General features: G+C 36.3%; 1 protein-coding gene across 16 annotated transcripts in view; it reads left to right on the top strand.

The window, feature by feature from the left end:
• Nek11 (NIMA related kinase 11) overlaps positions 1-19,823 on the top strand; it is a 312,014-nt gene that overhangs the window by 140,885 nt on the left and 151,306 nt on the right. For 15 of the 16 annotated variants that reach the window (XM_048794349.1, XM_048794346.1, XM_048794343.1 and 12 more), the window contains one exon: positions 1,628-1,733. In XM_048794349.1, coding sequence (XP_048650306.1) covers positions 1,628-1,733 — 106 coding nt within the window. Of the gene's footprint in view, positions 1-1,627; positions 1,734-4,048; positions 4,625-19,823 lie in introns of those variants that run through there. The other variant, XM_048794353.1, reaches the window with a different exon arrangement.

The following is a 19,823-nucleotide window of genomic DNA, read 5'->3' as shown; positions in this document are numbered from 1 at the left end:
CTTCTCAATTCCTTTTTCCTTCTCTCTTGAATGGCTGAAGCAAGACCCTTTTTTATTTCAGAAGCAGTCATAGGAGAGAATCAGTTATGGGAGTGAATGAACTGATTGTTACATGTTATAAAAATTCTTTGAAGCATTTGAGAGAGTAACTTGCTTTGTTTTTCAGACCCTAACTGACAACATCTTTTACTTTGGCAGGCAGTTTCTGCTTGGTTGAATTTGAGCTATGAAATCTTGAAGCACAGTTGAATGTAGGTAGACTGATATTAGGCACCATTTCCTTAAAGAATGGTATCTTAAAAACAACTATGTACCATAATATAAAAGATAAGCCCCATTCATCTTTTTGGTATATATTTGCACTGGTGCCCAGGTTGAGTTTCTGTGAAAAGTGCATGTCAGAGCAGGTCTCCATCATGCATGGAATGGTAATGGGGATCAAAGATGAGATCAAGTCCTTCTATACTAAAAGAACAATTTTAACAACTCTGTTTGTTCTATTAAAAGAGGACCTTAGCAAATCAAAATCACTTGAGAGTCCAAGTACTTATTTTCAAATAAGTGCTAAAGCACATGTAAAATCATATTTCATGCAATTTCTACTCTTTGTTCTTGAAGTTCTCTATGTACCATCAGTGATCCTTTGAAATTTGGAATTCAGTTGTACTTCCTGAAATAATTAAGTATATAGTATAGAAAATGGACTTTTAAAAACCACTTTATGACCATATTTTCACAAATGCTACATCACAGTGTGGCATAGCTTCATTTTTACGTATTTATTTAATATTAGTTTAGGACTGGTAATGTGGGTCAGTGGTAGAGTGCTTGCCCAGCATGCAGAAGGCCCTGGGTTCATTTCCGAGCACAGCAAAATAGAAAACAAAAGACATAAGATTAATTTTTCCTTTTAATTTCCTTCTTAATAAGAAGACATTCTTGGAGTAGCTCTGCATCAAAGCCATTTATCAAGGAAAAGAGGCCAATTTACCATCCATTCTAGGTGACAAACACATATACACTCAAAACTGGGGGGGGAAAGGACAAGGTGATTTGTTGAAATACTTATTGATATGTTTATGAAGTTTACCTTTGTTTATTTGAAGTAAGAATTCTAAGTATTCTCTTAGATATTTTGCTTTTAAGAAATTAAAATTCATAGAATCATGGAGTTTTTAAAGCTAGACAAGAAGCTGGAAGTCATTCAAGCCAATGCTTTTTAATTTTGAGATGAAGAAAAATTCAGGACAGGAATGACAAAGGTGGAGTGCCCTGGGTGCAAAATAGAAAGCATCACTCCTAGCTGCCAGTGGAGCCTGCACTTGCCTGAACCTGAGTGTTAATTTTTTACTCTGGGCATCCTGCTTGACCTACTAGTCATGGACTTAAACCTGAGGGCTATGAAGTTCAAGTGTTTGCCCAAGGTCACCTGTCTCATTGATTCAGGACTATTTTTCTCCTAACCCAAGTTACTATCTTAAAGTTTGAAAAAGTTATTATGTTTAAGGGAGAGAATTTGGTAGGTTTTTGTTTCCAAATAATCTTGTAAACAAGAATATGATCTCATTTGTGGTAGTCCTATTTCTTTCTGTCAACTTCTGATGAATTATTAATTTCCTCCCATAAGGAATTAGATGAACCAGCTTCAGAGAACCTACCTGAGTCTCAGCCTACTCCTTCCCTGGACTTTGACTCGAGTATAGAAGAGGCCATCACTGACCTTGAACATAATGGTATGTGTTTGCATCAGCTGTCATCAGAGTGCTTGGCTGCCTGCAGTGGGCCTTGCCAGCCTCTAAGAGAAGCTCTGATTGTATGTGACCACTCTCTATCAGCTTGCCAGCATTGGGCCATGACCAGGATGAAAAACAGATTAACCAAGCATTTCTTTCCTCTCTATGTTTTCTAATGCAGCCACACCCCTACCATTCCTCAAACTGATGAGTAGGAGCAATAGGTTTATGAGAAATAGTCAAGCATGTCAAGTGAATTGGACTTTCAAAAGGCAGAAAGTCTTTGTTGTGTGTTTCTATGCTAATTTTTGTGAAATGAAGTAGAAAAATTACTCCTAAGCTACCCCTGATTGCAGATTCCAGCCACTACTGGGAGACCTGAGCTGATGTCCTTACTTTTCATTCTGTGTTTTGTTATTGAGGTTTCATTATGGTAGACCACACATTGATTTACCAGGCAAACTGGAAATGGTCACATCTATTTCCTTGGCCACCTTATTTATGCTACAAGGAAACACTACTTAGATCACTGTAATATGCTGTAAGATAAACAAAATCCCAAACTTAAAACAAACAAAAAAGTAGTTTTAGTTGGTCAGATGCCTTGTAAAATACTTTTAGCATATCCCATATGTTTTCTTCTCTGTAAATTCACATTTCTAAATACAAATTTTTCTTAAACATTAAGTTGAAAGAGAGACTTAGAATTGTGAAAATGCAACCTTTGGGTTTGACATCTCATTAGAATGGTGAGCAAATACAGGATGATTGTTGATCACACAGCTTCATTATGAACTTTTGAAACATGAGACTGATTAAGTGGCTAATTATTTTCCCAAGGCTCTTTGCTTTTTAGAAGATTTGGCACCAAACTTTCAGCACCAAGAGGACATTTTTGTTTATTTTATTTTACTTTTTTTTCTAGCATGTATATACAAAGTAAAATTACTCAGTCATTTTTTAAAAACTCCTTCACCAACTATTTAATCATTCTTTGATCTTGAGCTGGAAATTCCCCTTGGGATGTGTGGAGTTGTAGGAAAAGAAGGCAGGTCAAGACATTATTTATGTTTGATGTGCATTTAGTTGGCTATAGGTGATTTTATCTATCCAAAGTTATGGTTACCAAAGTTATTATAATCAAATGAATAAGTAAAACCACAGTGTTAAATTATTTTAAAATAATTCCTTATATTTAATGCTGATTTATTTCTTGCAAATTAATTTTTTCAAAGTCTTTCCTTGCACTCTGGCCTTATCTTCAGTAGCTCATAACTGACTTGCTCAAGTATTTCTTGCAAAGTTGATATAGCCTGAGACTCATGAGCTTGGATCTGCCCAGGACATAATCCCTTAGCCCAGCCTATCTCTTAATCCCTTAACCCATACCTGAAAGGCATGAAGACTGCAGGCCTCACATGCCTGCCTACATCCTGACCAGCTACCACCTCTTAATTTCCCTTTTATCTATTTCTGGAGCAAGTCCTGAGCCTCCTCTTAGTACCTGGAGAAAACTCTGACCTCATGGGGGTTATACTTTGTTTGCCTGTAGGAAAGCCACATGCCTTTTTCAGTTGTGGGTATAGGGAAGAGAGAAATCCCCTCCTCTGTCCCTTAGTTCTTCTGTAGGCTTTTTGGCCAAAACTAGGAAACTAATTAATATAAAAGCTGATTAACAAGATTAAAGCATAAAGTTTTATTAATTTTACATGTACACAGGAATCTTTACAAGAGAGTAAAATCCAAATAAATGACCAAGGCATGATGTTTTTATACTTTTGGACAAAGAGCAATAAATTTGTGAAGAAATGATAGGACAAGTGGCTGTATGGACTTGGATAGTAAATTCTAAGGATGTTACTATGCTATGTATATGGGGGTGATGTAGAAGACAGTGGAAGGTAAGGGTTACTTCAAAGAGTTTATTTCCTCAGGTTCATTGCAGCCCCAATATCAGTCTCTGATGATCAAGGCTATTTTCCAGCCTTGGCACGTGAAGCAGATCCATTCCAAAAGAATCTTTATGGCTTGTTGCATCTGGGGAAGGATAGTTCAAATGGCCCTTCTTGCAGTTTCAGTTACTCAAGTGATTTCATTTTGATATAACCAATATACCTATCTGGCATTATTTCTAGATGGCTTTTCTTTAACTCCTTCATGGACTACTCTGTGACTCAAACATTATTTCTTCTTTTTAAATGTCCAAGTATAAATAAGGTGATTTGAACTTAATCATGGTATTTTTTTATTGTTTTAATTTTTTAAAAAGAAAACTTCTGCTGACTCAAGAAATGACATTTCTCTGCCTGGTCTAGATCCACCTCCACCCACCTGCATGGGACCCAGGCCCAGGATAGGCCTGGGTCTATCCCACCACCAGAAGACACCCTCCAGAGCACAGGACCGCCTCCTCTGACTAGTGGACCCCTGCCGAAGCTCTGGCCTGGTTCAGATGCTCCTACACTGACCTGCGCAGGACCCAGGCCCAGGGTAGGCCTGGGTCTGCCACACACACACACCCGCAGCCAGCCTCAGGCCAGGCCTAACCCACTTCCATCTTGGGACTCTGCAAACATTCCCACAGCTTTCTCCACACAGTAGCCTTTACCTTTTGCTAACAGACAGGGCCTAGAAGCAGCTGAATCTTGGAGCAGGCATCCCAAAGGCAGTGTAAGGTCCACCCTTTCAGCCCCATCACTGAAAGACCTGCATCCATCTTGGGGCACTTCCACTGCTATCTTGAGTTACCTCTGCTATTGCCACCACCACCTTTAGTTTCACTAGCACACATTGAGCACAGCTTCAGGGTCTGGAAGCCCAACATCAAGGTGAGGTACAAGTAATAACAGAGTCCATGGACAGTGAAGTTGATGAAATATCAGAGAAGGAGTTCAGAATAAACGTAATTAAAATGATCTGTGAATTAAAGGATGACCTAAATGAACAAAAACAGGCAACAATTGATCACTTCAACAAAGATATAAGAGCAAATACAGGTAGCAAAAGACTATTTCAAGAAGCAGAGACTCTGAAAAAAAAAATCAGAAATTCTTGAAATGAAGGAAACAATAAACCAAATAAAAAACTCAATAGAACGCATAACCAACAGACTAGATCACTTGGAAGAAAGAACATCAGATAATGAAGACAAAGTATACAATCAGGAAAATAAAGTTGACCACACAGTGAAGATCGTAAGAAACCAAGAAGAGAACTTCCAAGAATTATGGAATAGAATAAAAAGACCAAATCTAAGAGTTATTGAGATAGAGGAAAGCACAGAGTTTTAAATCAAAGGAATTCACAATTCTTCATTCAGAAAATTTCCCAAGTATGAAGAATGAATTGAAAAATCAAATTCAAGAGGCTTACAAAACGTCAAATGTACAAAATTACAACAGATCTACACCAAGGCACATTATAAGGAAAATGCCTAGCATACAGAATAAGGATAGAATCTTAAAGGCCACAAGAGAGGAATCAGATCACATATAGAGGGAGGCCAATTCATATATCAGCAGATTTTTTAACCCAGACCCTCAAAGCCAGGAGATCATAGAATAACATATATACCAAGTTCTGAAAGAAAATGGATGCCAACCAAGATTCTTATATTTAGCAAAATAAGCTTTAGATTTGATGATGAAATAAAAACCTTCCATAATAAACAAAAGTTAAGAGAATTTACATCTAGAAAGCCTGCATTACAGATATCCTTGGCAAAATATTCCATGAAGAGGAATTGAAAAACAAGAGTTAAGGGAGGTATTACATTAAAGGAAAAACCAATCAAAGGAGAAACCAAGTAAAGTTAAATACCAAAGATAAAATAACTGGGAATATAAATCATGTCTCAATAATAACCCTGAATATTTATGGCATAAACTCACCAATCAAAAGATGTAGACTGGCAGATTGGATTTTAAAAAACAGACCCAACAATATGCTGCCTCCAAGAGACTCATCTCATAGGAAGAGACATGCACAGACTCAAAAGGTTGAGAAAAATCATACCACTCACATGGACTGTGGAAGCAAACAGGGGTTTCCATCCTCATATCAAATAAAGTAGACTTCAAGCTAAAGTTAATCAAAAGGGATAAAGAAGGACACTACATATGGCTCAAGGGAAACACACATCAATAAGACATAACAATTATAAATATATATGCCCCAAACAATGGAGCATCTATGTTCATCAAACAAACTCTTCTCAAGTTTAAGAGTCAAATAGACCACAACACAATAATTCTGGGTATCTTTAACACCACTTTCACCACTGGATAGATCTTTCCAAAGAAAAACTGAACAAAGAAAGTATAGAACTCATTAACACAATCAATAACTTAGACTTAACTGATGTATATAGAATATTTCATCCTTCAACAAGCAAATACACATTCTTCTCAGCAGCACATGGATCCTTCTCTAAAATAGACCATAATATTATGCCACAAAGCAACTCTTAGCAAATACAGAAAAGTAGAGATACTACTCTGCATTCTATCAGATCATAATGGAATAAAACTAGAAAACAATGATAAAATAAAAAATAAAAGCTTCTCCAACACCTGAAGACTAAATAATATGCTACTGGATGAAAAATGGGTTGCAAAAGATATAAAGGAGGAAATTAAAAAATTCTTAGAGGTAAATGAAAACATTGATATAACTCAGGGGAACTATAGAAATCTCTGGGACACTATGAAGGCAGTAATAATAGGAAAGTACATTGTGGGGCTGGGGTTGTGGCTCAGTGGTAGAGCACTTGCTTAGCACGTGTGAGGCCCTGGGTTCAATCCTCAGTACCACATTAAAAAAATAATAAAAAATAAAGGTATTGACGACTGCAACTAAAAAATATATATATAAAAATATAAATAGGAAACTACATTGCATGGATTTCATTTCTTAAAAGAAGAAAAAGTCAACAAATAAATGATCTAACATTACATCTCAAAGCCCTAGAAAAGAAGAACAAATAAACACCAAAAGCAATAGAAGACAGAAATAATTAAAATCAGCTGAAATGAATGAAATTGAAATAAAAGAAACAATTGAAAAAATTGACAAGATAAAAAGTTGGTTCTTTGGAAAAATAAAATTGACAAACTTTTAGCCATGCTAATGAAAAGGAGAGAGAAAATTCAAATTACTAACATTACATAATAAAAAAAGGAAATAGCACAAAAGACACTACAGAAATACAGAAGATAATTAGAAATTATTTTTGAAAACTTGTACTCTAATGAAATAGAAACTATCAAAGGCATAAAAAAATTCTAGAGTCATATGATTTGTCCATACAGAATCAGGATGATGTACACTATGTAAACATCAATTTCAAGAGATGAAATAGAAGATGGCATCAGAAGCCTACCAACCAAGAAAAGCCCAGGACCAGATGGATACACACCTGAGTTCTACAAGACCTTTAATGAAGAACTAATACCAATACTCCTCAAATTATTTTGTGAAATAGAAAAAGAGGGAGCACTTTCAAACTCATTCTATGAGGCCAATATCACCCTGAATGCAAAGACACATCAAAGAAAGAAAACTTCAGACCAATACCAATACCTCTAATGAACATAGATGCAAAAATTCTCCAAAAATTCTGACAAATTAAATACAAAAGCATATCAAAAAGATAGTGCACCATGATCAAGTGGGGTTCCTCCCAGGGATGCAAGGTGGTTCAACATATGGAAATCAATAAATGCAATTCTTCACATCAATAGACTTAAAGATAAGAACAATATGGTCATCTCAATAGATGCAGAATAAGCATTCAACAAAATACAGCACCCCTTCATATTCAAAACACTGGAAAAACTAGGGATAACGGGAACATATCTCAACATTGTAAAAGCTATCTATGCTAAACCCTAGGCTAGCATCATTCTAAATGGAGAAAAATTGAAAGCATTCCCTCTAAAAACTGGAACAAGATAGGGATACCCTCTTTTACCGCTTCTATTTAACATAGTTCTTGAAATACTGGCCAGAGCAATTAGACATATGAAAGAAATTAAAGGGATATGGATAGGAAAAGGAGAACTCAAATTATCACTATTTGCTGATGATATGGTTCTATACCTAGAAGACCCCAAAATTCCACCAGCCAACTTCTAGAACTAATAAATGAATTCAGCAAAGTAACAGCATATAAAATCAACACCCATAAATTAAAGGTATTTCTGTATATCAGTGAAAAATCCTCTGAAAGGGAAATGAGGAAAACTACCCCATTTATAAAAACCTCAAGCAAAAAATAAAATACTTGGGAATAAACTTAATGAAAGATGTGAAAGACCTTTACAATGAAAACTACAGAATGCTAAAGAAAGAAATTAAAGAAGACCTTAGAAGATGGAAAGATCTCCCTTGTTCTTGGATAGCAGAATTAATATTGCCAAAATGACCATATTACCAAAAGCACTACACAGATTTAATGCAATCCTAATCAAAATCCCAATGGCATTCCTCATAGAAGTAGAAAAAGCAGTCATGAAAGTCATCTGGAAAAATAAGAGACCCAGAATAGCTAAAGCAATCATTAGCAAGAAGAGTGAAGCAGGTGGCATCACTATACCAGACCATAAACTCTACTGCAGAGCAATAGTAACAAAAACAGCATGGTATTGGCACCAATATAGACTTGTAGGCCAATGGTACAGAATAGAGGACACAGAGACTAATTCACATAATTACAGTTATATTAGACAAAAGCGACCAAAAAAAACGTACGTTGTAGAAAAGATATCCTGTTCAACAAATGATTCTGTGAAAACTGGAAATCCATATGCAAAAAAAATGAAATTAAGCCCCTATCTCTCACCATGCACAAAACTTAACTCAAAGTGGATCAAGGACCTAGGAATTAAACAAAAAACACTGTGCCTAATAGAAGAAAAAGTAGACCCAAATCTCCATCATGTTGGATTAGACCCCAACTTCCTTAATAAGACTCCTATAGCACAAGAAATGAAATCCAGAATCAATAAACGGGATGGAATCAAACAAAAAAGCTTCTTCTCAGCAAAAGAAACAATCAGTGAAGTGAATAGAGAGCCTACATTTGGGTAGCAAGTTTTTACCACATACACGTCAGATAGAGCACTAATTTCTAGGATATATAAAGAACTCAAAAATCTCAATGCCAAAAAACCAAATAATCCAATCAATAAATGTTCCAAGGAGCTGAAAAGACACTTCTCAGAAGATGATACACAATCAACAGATATATGGGAAAAATGTTCAATATCTCTAGCAATTAAAGAAATGAAAATCAGAACTACTATAAGATTTCATCTCAGTCCAGTCAGAATGGCAGCTATTAAGAATACAAACTACAATAAGTATTGTCAAGGATGTGGGGGAAAAGATACACTCATACATTGCTGGTAGAACTGCAAATTGGTGCAATCAATGTGGAAAGCAATATGGAGGTTTCTTGGAAACCTGGGAATGGAACCACCATTTTACCCAGCTATCCCACTCCTCAGTCCATACCCAAAGGACTTAAAAACAGCATACTACAGGAACACAGCCATATCAATGTTTATAGCAGCACAATTCATATTAGCTAAACTGTGGAACCAACCTAGATGCCCTTCAGTTGATGAATGGATAATGAAAATGTGGCATATATACTCAATGGAATATTATTTAGCATTACAAGAGAATAAAATTATGGCATTTTCAGGTAAATGAATGGAGTTGTAGAATATAATGCTAAGTGAAGTTAGCCAATCCCAAAAAATCAAATACTGAAAGTTTTCTCTGGTATAAGAATGTTGATCCATAATGGGGTTGGGAGGGAGGAAGATGGTTGGATTAAACAAACTCTAAATACAATAAAGGGGAGGGAAAGAAAGGGGGAATGAGGGTAGGAAAGATGATGTAATGAGATGGACATCACTATCCTAAGTACATGTATGAGGAAACAAATTGTGTGAGTCTAATTTTTGTACAGCCAGAGAGAAGAAAATGTTTGCTCTATATGTGTAATATGAATTGTGTAATACATTCTGCTGTCATACATAACAAATTAGAATAAAATAAATAAAGCATTTAAAGTATTCCTAATATTCTCCTTTTACTGTTGTTAAGCAATGAAGTAAAACAATTGAAAAAAGAAAGAAAGAAATGACACTTTTCTCAAATAATACAAGCAATTTCACTTGAAGTTACTTGAAAGAACTGAAAACGTGTGTACAAGTTCTGTATATAAATATTCTTAGCTGTTTTATTCATAAGTACTAAAAATGCAAAACAAGTCAAGTGTCCGGAACAGGTGAGATAATAAACTTTTCTCAATGCTTTTTATACTACTGGGCAATGAAAAGGAACAGATTCCCCAAACATACAATAATGTGGATGAATGTAAAAAACATACCAAGTAGAAGAGATTTTATGCAAATCAAGTATAGACTGAATGGTTCCATTTCTGTGGTCAAAACAAAATTAAAAGAAGAAACTTATCTCCAGACAAAAAGTGTAATCTGGAAATTAGAATTGTAATCCAGGACATACATGGAGATCAAGATGGACTCTGGTATGTTCAGAGAACAAAGAAAAAATGGGAGGGTGGAGTATTAGAGAGAAAGCTACACAAGTCATTATGAAAGAGTTCACTGGTACTCTCTGTGCTTGAGGGAGCTGGAAAGTTCTGATAGGCATATGATGGCAGTTACTATATAAAGCCAGTCTTAGGGTCATAATTGGCAGTTCCATCAAGTTGCTAAGGGAAATAAAACCACATAGTATTAAAGATAAGACAGGCAGTTTGGTTGAGTTGGCTTAGCAGGGTGGTTCATGGAATTGCTTACGTCCTCAGCAATTTCTCTCCAAGACCTCTCAGCTCCATTTTGGATAGGTATACAAAAATGTTTTCATTGTTAGGCTCAATTTCCACACAAAGGTCTAGACCCAGCAATATTTATCTACAGCAATAGAAATGAGGCCCATGGTTGCATGGGGTGGTGGTGGTAGAAATCAACACTAAAGGGCACAAAGGGGCCTATTTTAGTGATACATACATTTGATACAGTGATTATAATTGTGGTGGTGGATACGCAGATGTGTCTATTTACCAAAACTCACTGAACTCTATATTTTAGATTAGTGCATTTTATTGTCCATAAAATATACCTCAATAAAGTTAATGAATAGGAAAATGTTTTCTAGATGTTCAGAATACTAAGAAAGTATCATGAATAATGCCTATCATATAGATGTTACAAAAAGATATTAATTAGCTAACGAATGGTAGAGAGAGAGATGAGTGAAGTTATGGAGATAAAAGCAAATGGGGGCTGGGTTTATAGGTCAATGGTAGAGTATTTTCCTAGCATGTGTGAGGCACTGGGTTTGATCCTCAATGCCACATAAAATAAATAAATAAATATATTGGGTCCATCTACAAGTAAATATATCAAAAAAAAAAAAAAAGCAAATGGGATGATCTCTATATATCACTTGGGACACAAAGTCCTTTTTAGTCCAGAAAACAACCATGGGATTTGGGGTTTTCTTCTAACATAGGCTGAAAAACATTGTCATATATAATGATTTGTTAACAGAGTTTTGAGATCTTCTCTCAGGAGTAAAATTGGATATTTAGAGATGATGGACTGGTATGAGATTATTGTAATTTTGTGGGTTAGTCTCAGTGTCCTCTATTCTGTACCATTGGTCTACCAGTCTGTTTTGGTGCCAATACCATGCTGTTTCTGTTACTATTGCTCTGTAGTATAGTTTAAGTCTGGTATAGCAATGCCACCTGCTTCACTCTTCTTGCTAAGGATTGCTTTAGCTATTCTGGGTCTTTTATTTTTTTTAGCTGAATTTCATGATTGCTTTTTCTATTTCTATGGAGGAATTCCATTGGGATTTTAGTTAGGATTGCATTAAATCTATATAGTGCTTTTGGTAGTATGAACTGGGATCCTTTGACTCTTCTTTATTCAGTCTTGACTGGCTGGGCACAATTCAGGAGCCACTTGTCAAAGGAAACGAACTTTATTTTTAGAACACACATACAGCACCACACAGCTCTTCAGGAAAACCCTCAGAGCCCAACTGCCACCACTGGCTTCCCACTAGCCTCTCAACCTCCCCCACTCCTCCTGCTCTTGAGGCCGATTGTCTGGGTCGCTTGGGCGGAGCCAAAAAAGTCCCCCAATGAGCAGCTCCGTGGTCTGAAAGGGCAGGGAAACAGCCCAATGAGCATCACCGCAGAGTTAGAGGAGCTAATCAGTTGGCAGCTAGAAGTTTGCTGGGGCCGCTGTGAGCCAATCATCAGCTGGCAGCTGGAAGTTTGCTGGCAGCTGGAAGTTTGCTGGGGCCCCTTCGGCTGTGGCTCTCAACAGACTCTTCTTTATTCAGTCTTGACAGAAGACTCACATTAGAGTGGCAGGCAACCCTACCAGCAGATTTATAAGGACCTAAGCACTATCATGCTAAGTGAAATAATCCAGTCCCCAAAACCAAAGGTTGAATGTTTTCTCTGATAATGGGGGAAAGTAGAAGTACAGTCGATTATACAGTGGAGAATGGAGGGAAGGGAGGGGAGAATAGGAAAGACAGTGGAACAAATCTGACATAATTATATATATATATGAAAACATCACAGTGAAACCTACCATCATGTACATCCGCAAAAATGGGGTTCTTGCTGGGTTTGGTGGCACACACTTGTAATCCAAGAACCTTGGGAGGCTGAGGCAGAAGGATCATGAGTTCAAAGCCAGCCTCAGCAGCCTATGTTAGAAGAAAACCCCAAATCCCATGGTTGTTTTCTGGACTAAAATATAGTGCTTGTTGCCTTTTGTCTACCTGTTGGATTTAGTTCATTTTTTTTAATTTTTAATTTTTTAAATTTGTTGTAATTAGTTATATATTACAATAGAATGCATTTTGACACATCATACATAAATGGAGTATAACATCTCATTTTTCTAGTTACACATGTTGTGTAATCATATAAGCACATAGGGTAACAATGTCTGATTCATTCTATTGTCATTCCTACTCCATAGCCCTTCCTCTTCCTTCACTCCCCTCTAATTCCAAGTACCTCTATTCTTTTGTAGGACCCCCCCCCCATTACTGTGAATTAGCATCCACATATCAGGGAAAACATTTGGCATTTGGTTCTTTAGGATTGGCTTATTTCGCTTAATGTGATAGTCTCCAGTTCCATCCTTTTACTGGAAAATTCCATAATTTCATTTTTCTTTAAGGCTGAGTAATATTCCATTGTGTGTGTGTGTGTGTGTGTACCAAAATTTCTTGATCCATTCATCTGTTGAAGGATACCTAGGTTGGTTCCATAGTTTAGCTACTGTGAATTGAGTTTCTATAAACATTGATGTGGCTGTGTCCTTGTAGTATGCTGATTTTAACTTCTTCAACCTAGCAGTGGGATGACTGGGTCAAATGGTGGTTCCATTCCAAGTTTTCTGAGAAATCTCCATACTGCTTTCCAGACTGTTGCACCAATTTGCAGTACCACCAGCAATTCATGAGATTACCTCTTCCCCCACATCCTCACCAACATTTATTGTTGCTTATCTTCTTGATAATTGCCATTTTGACTGGAGTGAAGAGAGAGCCAACAGAAAGGGAGAAAATCTTTACCACACATACCTCAGATAGAGCATTAATCTCCAGGATATATAAAGAACTCAAAAACTTAACACCAAAAATAAACAAACAAACAAATAACCCAATCAATAAATGGGCTAAGGAACTGAAGAGACATTTCACAGAAGAAGAAATACAATCCATCGACAAATATATGAAAAAGTTTTCAACATCTCTAGCAATTAGATAAATGTAAAGCAAAACTACACTGAGACTCCATCTCACTCTAGCTCATTCCTTAAGACCTGCATCAAAGACTTCCTTTTTGACTTGACCTGTTCTGATGTCTCCCACTAGAACTCCTTGACTATTGTAATTATTTTTCTCTTTTCATAGAATTCACCTCATGCTGCCTTACAGTACCATGATTGTGCACCTGACTCATGCCCTAACCTGGGTTGTAAAACTGGAATGTTTTTGTTAATAAGCCGTTTGAAAATTAGTTTTAAAAACCTATCTAAACCCCACTCTATCTGGTTATAGTAGCACAAAGGGACTAAGAAAAAAATAAAATTTGTAATAAAATTTTTTATACAGATTTAAGGATAACTATATGTCCAATGTCTCATCTAGAAGTGCTCTGAGAGATTGGATTGCACAACTCAAAATAGCCAATAGTGACAAGAACACTTATGTCTACAAGTATGTGAGGGGTTTAGACAGTTGGATCCCATGAAATTTTAGAGTGGTAAAAAGCAGTATCTCTAAATATACTTATTTTATATGAGAACATAGATCTAAATTTGTTACTAAACTAACAAAGTAAATATTGCACACAGACATTTATAATTTAATTTGTACACCTAATAATTTGGCATTCATGTTTGACTTTTTATTAAAAAATGGAGCAAGATGATTTTGTTTTCTTATAAATATATATGTAATATATTTTATCCAGCCTAAATGATACATTTTTACTCACTTTAACATTTGTGACATTGAGATGTTTCTCAAAATAGATGGCATTCCAAATTTTATGGAAAGTGTTTTTATCAGTTGTACATAATGTAATGGTGCATCTTAAAATTGATAGATAGTGTCTTTGATTTGTAAAATACAGTATGGTATTTCTCAATTGTATTGGTCAGGCTAGGCTAGGCTTACTCTTATAACAAATAAACCTATTGAGTTAAATAACAGGGCCTTACAACCCACTCCCAATAAGTCCCATGTGGGTCAAGAATCTCTCCAGGGCTCCCAATATAGTGACTAAGGATCCAGGTTTTTTCTATTTTCAACTACTACCATCTCAGCCTGTGGCTTTCAATGTCCCCACAGCAGCAGAAGGAATAGGCTGGAGGTAGAATACTTACGTGTAAATTCCTTAGCTTGTAAATCACTTCTCAATTCCACTGCCTAAAATTAGTCATGTGGTTCAATCACCCAGCAAGGGCAAGGAAAGTACCATCTTCCTTGTGTCTAAGAAGGAAAGAATCAGAAATAGATGAACACTAGTGATGGCTCTCATAGGCTCTCTTAGTTACCTGACTCTGAAATTAGGGTTATTAAAAAAGCCCAAATATATAATGATTGAATGGTGTGAGGCCTGGGTTTCAGTTAGACAGACTAATTCCTTTATTGTTTTTCCACATAATGCATTAACTTGAACCAAATATGAACTAAAATAAGCTTATTTCTTCATACAGATTTCACAAAACAAATTTTTTGATCTTTAAATTTTATGATTCAATCTAAAAAGCAAAACTTTCAATATATATAAAGCATTTAAGTAGGTTCTTAAATCTCTTCATTCAATCCTGTATATGTAAAATTCTGTTTTGGGAACTTATAAAGCCTTGCCAAGGTTTTAACCTTGAACAATGTTATATTTGTAAGGGTAATATTTGTAATCTACCTTAACTCCTCATTTCTGCCAGCTAAAAAGAATTATTATAGTAGGCATGAGAGTGGTCTCCAAAGACCACTCCTAATCCTTGGAGTAATTATGTTAGGCTGCCTGGCAAAGGGGAACAAACTAAGGTTGCAGATGGAACTAGGGTTTCTAATCAGCTGACTTTAAGGTCGGAAGATTATCCTGATACTTTTAGGCTCAGTGTAATCACAATTGTTCTTAAGAGTAAAAAAGCAAGTCAGTAAAGGAAAAAAAAATGTAGAGTAGTGGCAAGTGAAAGGACTTGGCTCAATATTGATATCTGGCTTCAAAGATACAGGAAAAGGCCATGAGCCAGGGAAAGCAGGTAGCATCAAGAAGCTGGAAAAGACAAGGAAATGGACTCTCCCTGGAGACCCCAGAAAGGAAGGCACCTGTGAACCAGAGGGTCTTAGCTGAGATATCTGCCTCAGATCTACAGAATCATGATAATTTTTAGTCGTTCTATGTCACTAAATTTGTGATAATTTGTCAGTCACAGTAACTATAGAAAACTAACCTTGAACAACGGTACTGGATTGTATCTGTATAATCTCCCTATGGATTTGCAGGTTGTTGTGTTAAGGTGAGTGACGTATTTTGCTTGGTATTTAAGTCAGATTTTAGGTGGTTTTGATAGGCATTTAAATTTTTCTTCTTTAATCTATGTAGTGACTTCTTTGTATCATTTTGTGACAGTGAAGTCCACATCAGTACCACACTAATTGTTGTAGACGGGAGAGCATCCTAGAATTATCTGTCAAACTCTCATTTTTTTTGAAGTGAAATAGCACATTTCCAGAAAAACGAACAAATGAACAAATTTTCTGGCAAGGAACCATGGCAGCAGTATCTAATACTTTTTGTCACTCGTGACTAACAGCATTTCCCACTGACTTCTCTTTTTCTCTTGCTGCTAAAATAACTCTCAGAAGAGAAAAATTGGATCCCACAAAAAGATCCAAAATGATTGTCGTGTTTCATAGTAGTGTGTCTATGTGTGAATCGTATAATAAATTTGACTTATTCTAAAAGCAGTTATTTTCACATCTGACTGCAGAGAAGTATATATGTGAAGTCGCCAGTATTTGCAGCTCACCAGGTGGACCTGTCTGAGCTGGCAGGATGGGTTCTTCATAAATCCATCTTACTGTTCTGTGCATTGGTGTCCACATGTGGGAATGTATTCATGCATAGTATAAACATATAGAGCCAGTCTCAGAGCTAGTCTTCATCACTCTTCTGCCAAGCCCTTGACCCATCCAGATTACTTTTATTGGTCATGGCTTCTTTAAATTATTAATGGGAATTCTTACTACTAAAGATTGACTGGCAAAGCAAATATTTGTAGATGAGTTTCAGATGCCTGCAGTCTTGCGTTGCATTTTGCACCTGGGCATTTTGGGTTGTAGAGATCAAAGTGACTTACTCTTTTTATATCTCCTTTGAGTCTAGGAAAAATGAACACTTAGCCTCCTCCCAGATTAATTCTAGATGACCTGTTTTTCTGGCTTTAAATTAGAATTAAATTAACCCTGTATTTCTCTCCACCTCCCCACAACTCCATTTTCAGATATAATAATTTGGCTGTTTGCATAAGCAGTTGCTTATGAACATATGGTCTCTAGCCATATATTTAGCCTCTTTTTATTTGTGAGATTGCACATTTGAAATAAGACCAAGTTTTCACAACACCTTGGATGAGAAATTTTAGTGAGAGGGTTGAAAGGTGATTACTGATTAAGGAAAGGCAGATTTTTGGAACATTTCTAAAAGATATTTCCCTTAGCTGTTAGTTCTGTTGTCATTGGTGAGGAGACTGGGCCAGGCCAATTCTTACCTATCCCTGGGAGCTCCATCATCCTTTGGAGCCATCATGATATCATTCCTTGCCTTGCCTCTTACTTTGTGCTCTCCGTAGATTGTACCCTACAATCATTGCTCTCTCAGTGCAAGATTCTATCAAGTAGGCATCCTAGTAAAACTATATGTTTCCCATTCTATTGGCAATATTCATTGATTCAGATTCTTAGGGGTGGTACTTCTGAGAAGTGCTTACAGTATGGAGGTATGTCAGAGCACAGCATCTGAGAGCCAGTAGTAGTCCTTTGTTACTCAAAGCATAGCATATAGATTCACATCACTAACATCCTGCAAGCTTATTAGGGATGTGGAATCTTGGCCCCCATGCTAGACTTACAGGATCAGGAGATGTCTTTTTAACAAAATTCCAGTGGTTTTATATATATTGAGGATTGAAAAACAGTGAGCTAGATTCTAAGCCCAAAGACCATGTGTCTTGGTATCATTTTATCTCTACCTGTTTACAGTGACTAGCTTGGAGTTAATGTGTGGTAAATGTTTGTTGAATCAAAGACCAAATCTAGGAGGGAAAAGCTATGAAGACTACCAATAAGCATCATATATATCTTACAGAGATTAATTCAGTTGGGCAAAAGCAAAATAACAAGTTGCCGGGAAAGGCTAATTTGTGTGCATCAGTGTTCCCCTAAAATATTTCTCCTTCTTCTTAAGGGAGTTTGTAATCTCATTTCACCAGATGGATAACAGAAAGATGAAAAGTAAATGAGTTTCTGAGACACAGAAATATAATCATCCAATCATCCACACATTTTGAGTCCCTAGCCATTCTTTCTTTTTTTTTATAGATCCCACACTTAAATAATATTTTATATAAACCACCAACAGTGCAAAAAATGTGATTTCATTTTTTGTAACAATCATAAAATAGTATATAATAGAAGAGGCTACACCACCACAAAGTAATCCTCCTAGACTTCTTAATGTATTTGTTGCTCATGAATTCATATGAATAAAAGGATTGTTTGAAGTACAGTTTGTGTTACAGGTGCACATTTGTCTTGGTCTCTCTGAGGAGTCTGTGATAGCACATTCCATATGATGGAGCATGAGCAAAGACTGGTTGGTACAAACTTAACAGACCTATTTCACTATGTGAAAATACCCTTTAGTGGTTGTGTCAGCATTCACCATGACAGAAGTACAAGAGATGTATGGAGAGTAATATCATTTGAGAGAAAAATGGCAGCAGGATAAGGATCAGGCAGAAAGCCTTCAGACTGCAAAGCAGATCTGACACTGGTGAAAGGTGAACAGAAAGGAAGGAGGACTGGGTAGGAGTTTCAGGATGCACTGGAGTTCTGGGTCAGCCTCGGTCAGCCTAGAGGGCAGGTCTGGTTCAAAGATTTCCCATCAAGGAGTGTCATGGGGTAGAAATGCTGTGACGTGCTGAAGATTCCCAGTATGCTGCTTATGGAGGCTGTTGCCTCATTGCAGCTAATCAGCAAATTCTTTTTTTTTTTTAAGAGAGAGAGAGAGAATTTTTTTAATATTTAGTTTTTATTTTCAGTGGACACAACATCTTTATTTTTTATTTTATTTTTTTAAATAAGTATCGAACCCAGCGCCCCGCGCATGCCAGGCAAGCGTGCTACCGCTTGAGCCACATCCCCAGCCCAATTCTTGAAAGGAAGTCTGAGAGGCACCATCAGAGATGCAAGAGTGGTCCTTTTGAATCATTCCTTTGCTTGAGATGAGTAAAATACCATTTGGATAAACAGTACGTTTCTCTAAATTGAGGTAACCTGACCTCTGATATATTAAAAATGAGAATGACTAAAATCTCACAAAAATAGACATTTCCAAAAAATCCACTGATATACTTCAAAGGGATTTGGAGCCAGATTTTTGTCTTCTTCTCATTTTTGCCATTTACCAGATGTATGGACTTGTACAAAAGTTTAATATTTTCAAGCCTTAATTTCTCATCTGTATAATGGGAATAATAATGTCCAATTGCTAAAGGTTTAGAGAGAATAAATTATATGGTACTCAGAAAGCTTAGCACAGTACATGAGACATAGAAAATGTACAATAATCTTTTACCAAAAAAGTGCAATCAATATCAAAGCAAGTTGCAATAGTTTCTTCAGTTCCACATAAAATCTTTAAAGTGGTGATGAATAATATTTTAGTTTTTCACCATTCAAGAAAACTTTTGAGTTTAGCTCATAAGCATCTTCACTACATGGATTAGATATAATTTGGAATACCTGGGAACAAAGTTCTTTTTTTAAAAAATACTCCTTTGCCAGCCATCAGAGCTCATACACTTGCGGCTTAGATTTCCAGCTATTTTCTTTAAATACATTATAAATGTAAATATATTTTGTGTTAAGGAGCATAATAAGGATGAGAATATATATTAATTTTCCCACAACAGTCTCATTTGGAATCTAGGCCAAACTCAACATATTAAAACACAGAGTTTAGTTAAATATGACTAGGACTTTTGCAATGGAAATATTCAGATAATGCAAATAGTTATTTTATTGTACTCTCTGCTCTGGGTTTATAATAAAATCAGCTGATTTGCCTGATACATCAGGATTTGTTCTTCCCTCTACCTCAGAGGCTCTATGTGAAGTAACCTCCTGACTTTAGACAAGTTTCTCTAAATTGCTTTTATTATGTTCTCCTTTTGTTAGGATACAAAGAAATTGAAGCAGGCTGCTCTTCCACAGCAT

Source organism: Marmota marmota, unplaced genomic scaffold, assembly GCF_001458135.2.
Source record: "Marmota marmota marmota unplaced genomic scaffold, marMar, whole genome shotgun sequence".
NCBI classification, from domain to species: Eukaryota; Metazoa; Chordata; class Mammalia; order Rodentia; family Sciuridae; genus Marmota; species Marmota marmota.
This window is presented reverse-complemented; position numbering and strand designations above follow the sequence as displayed.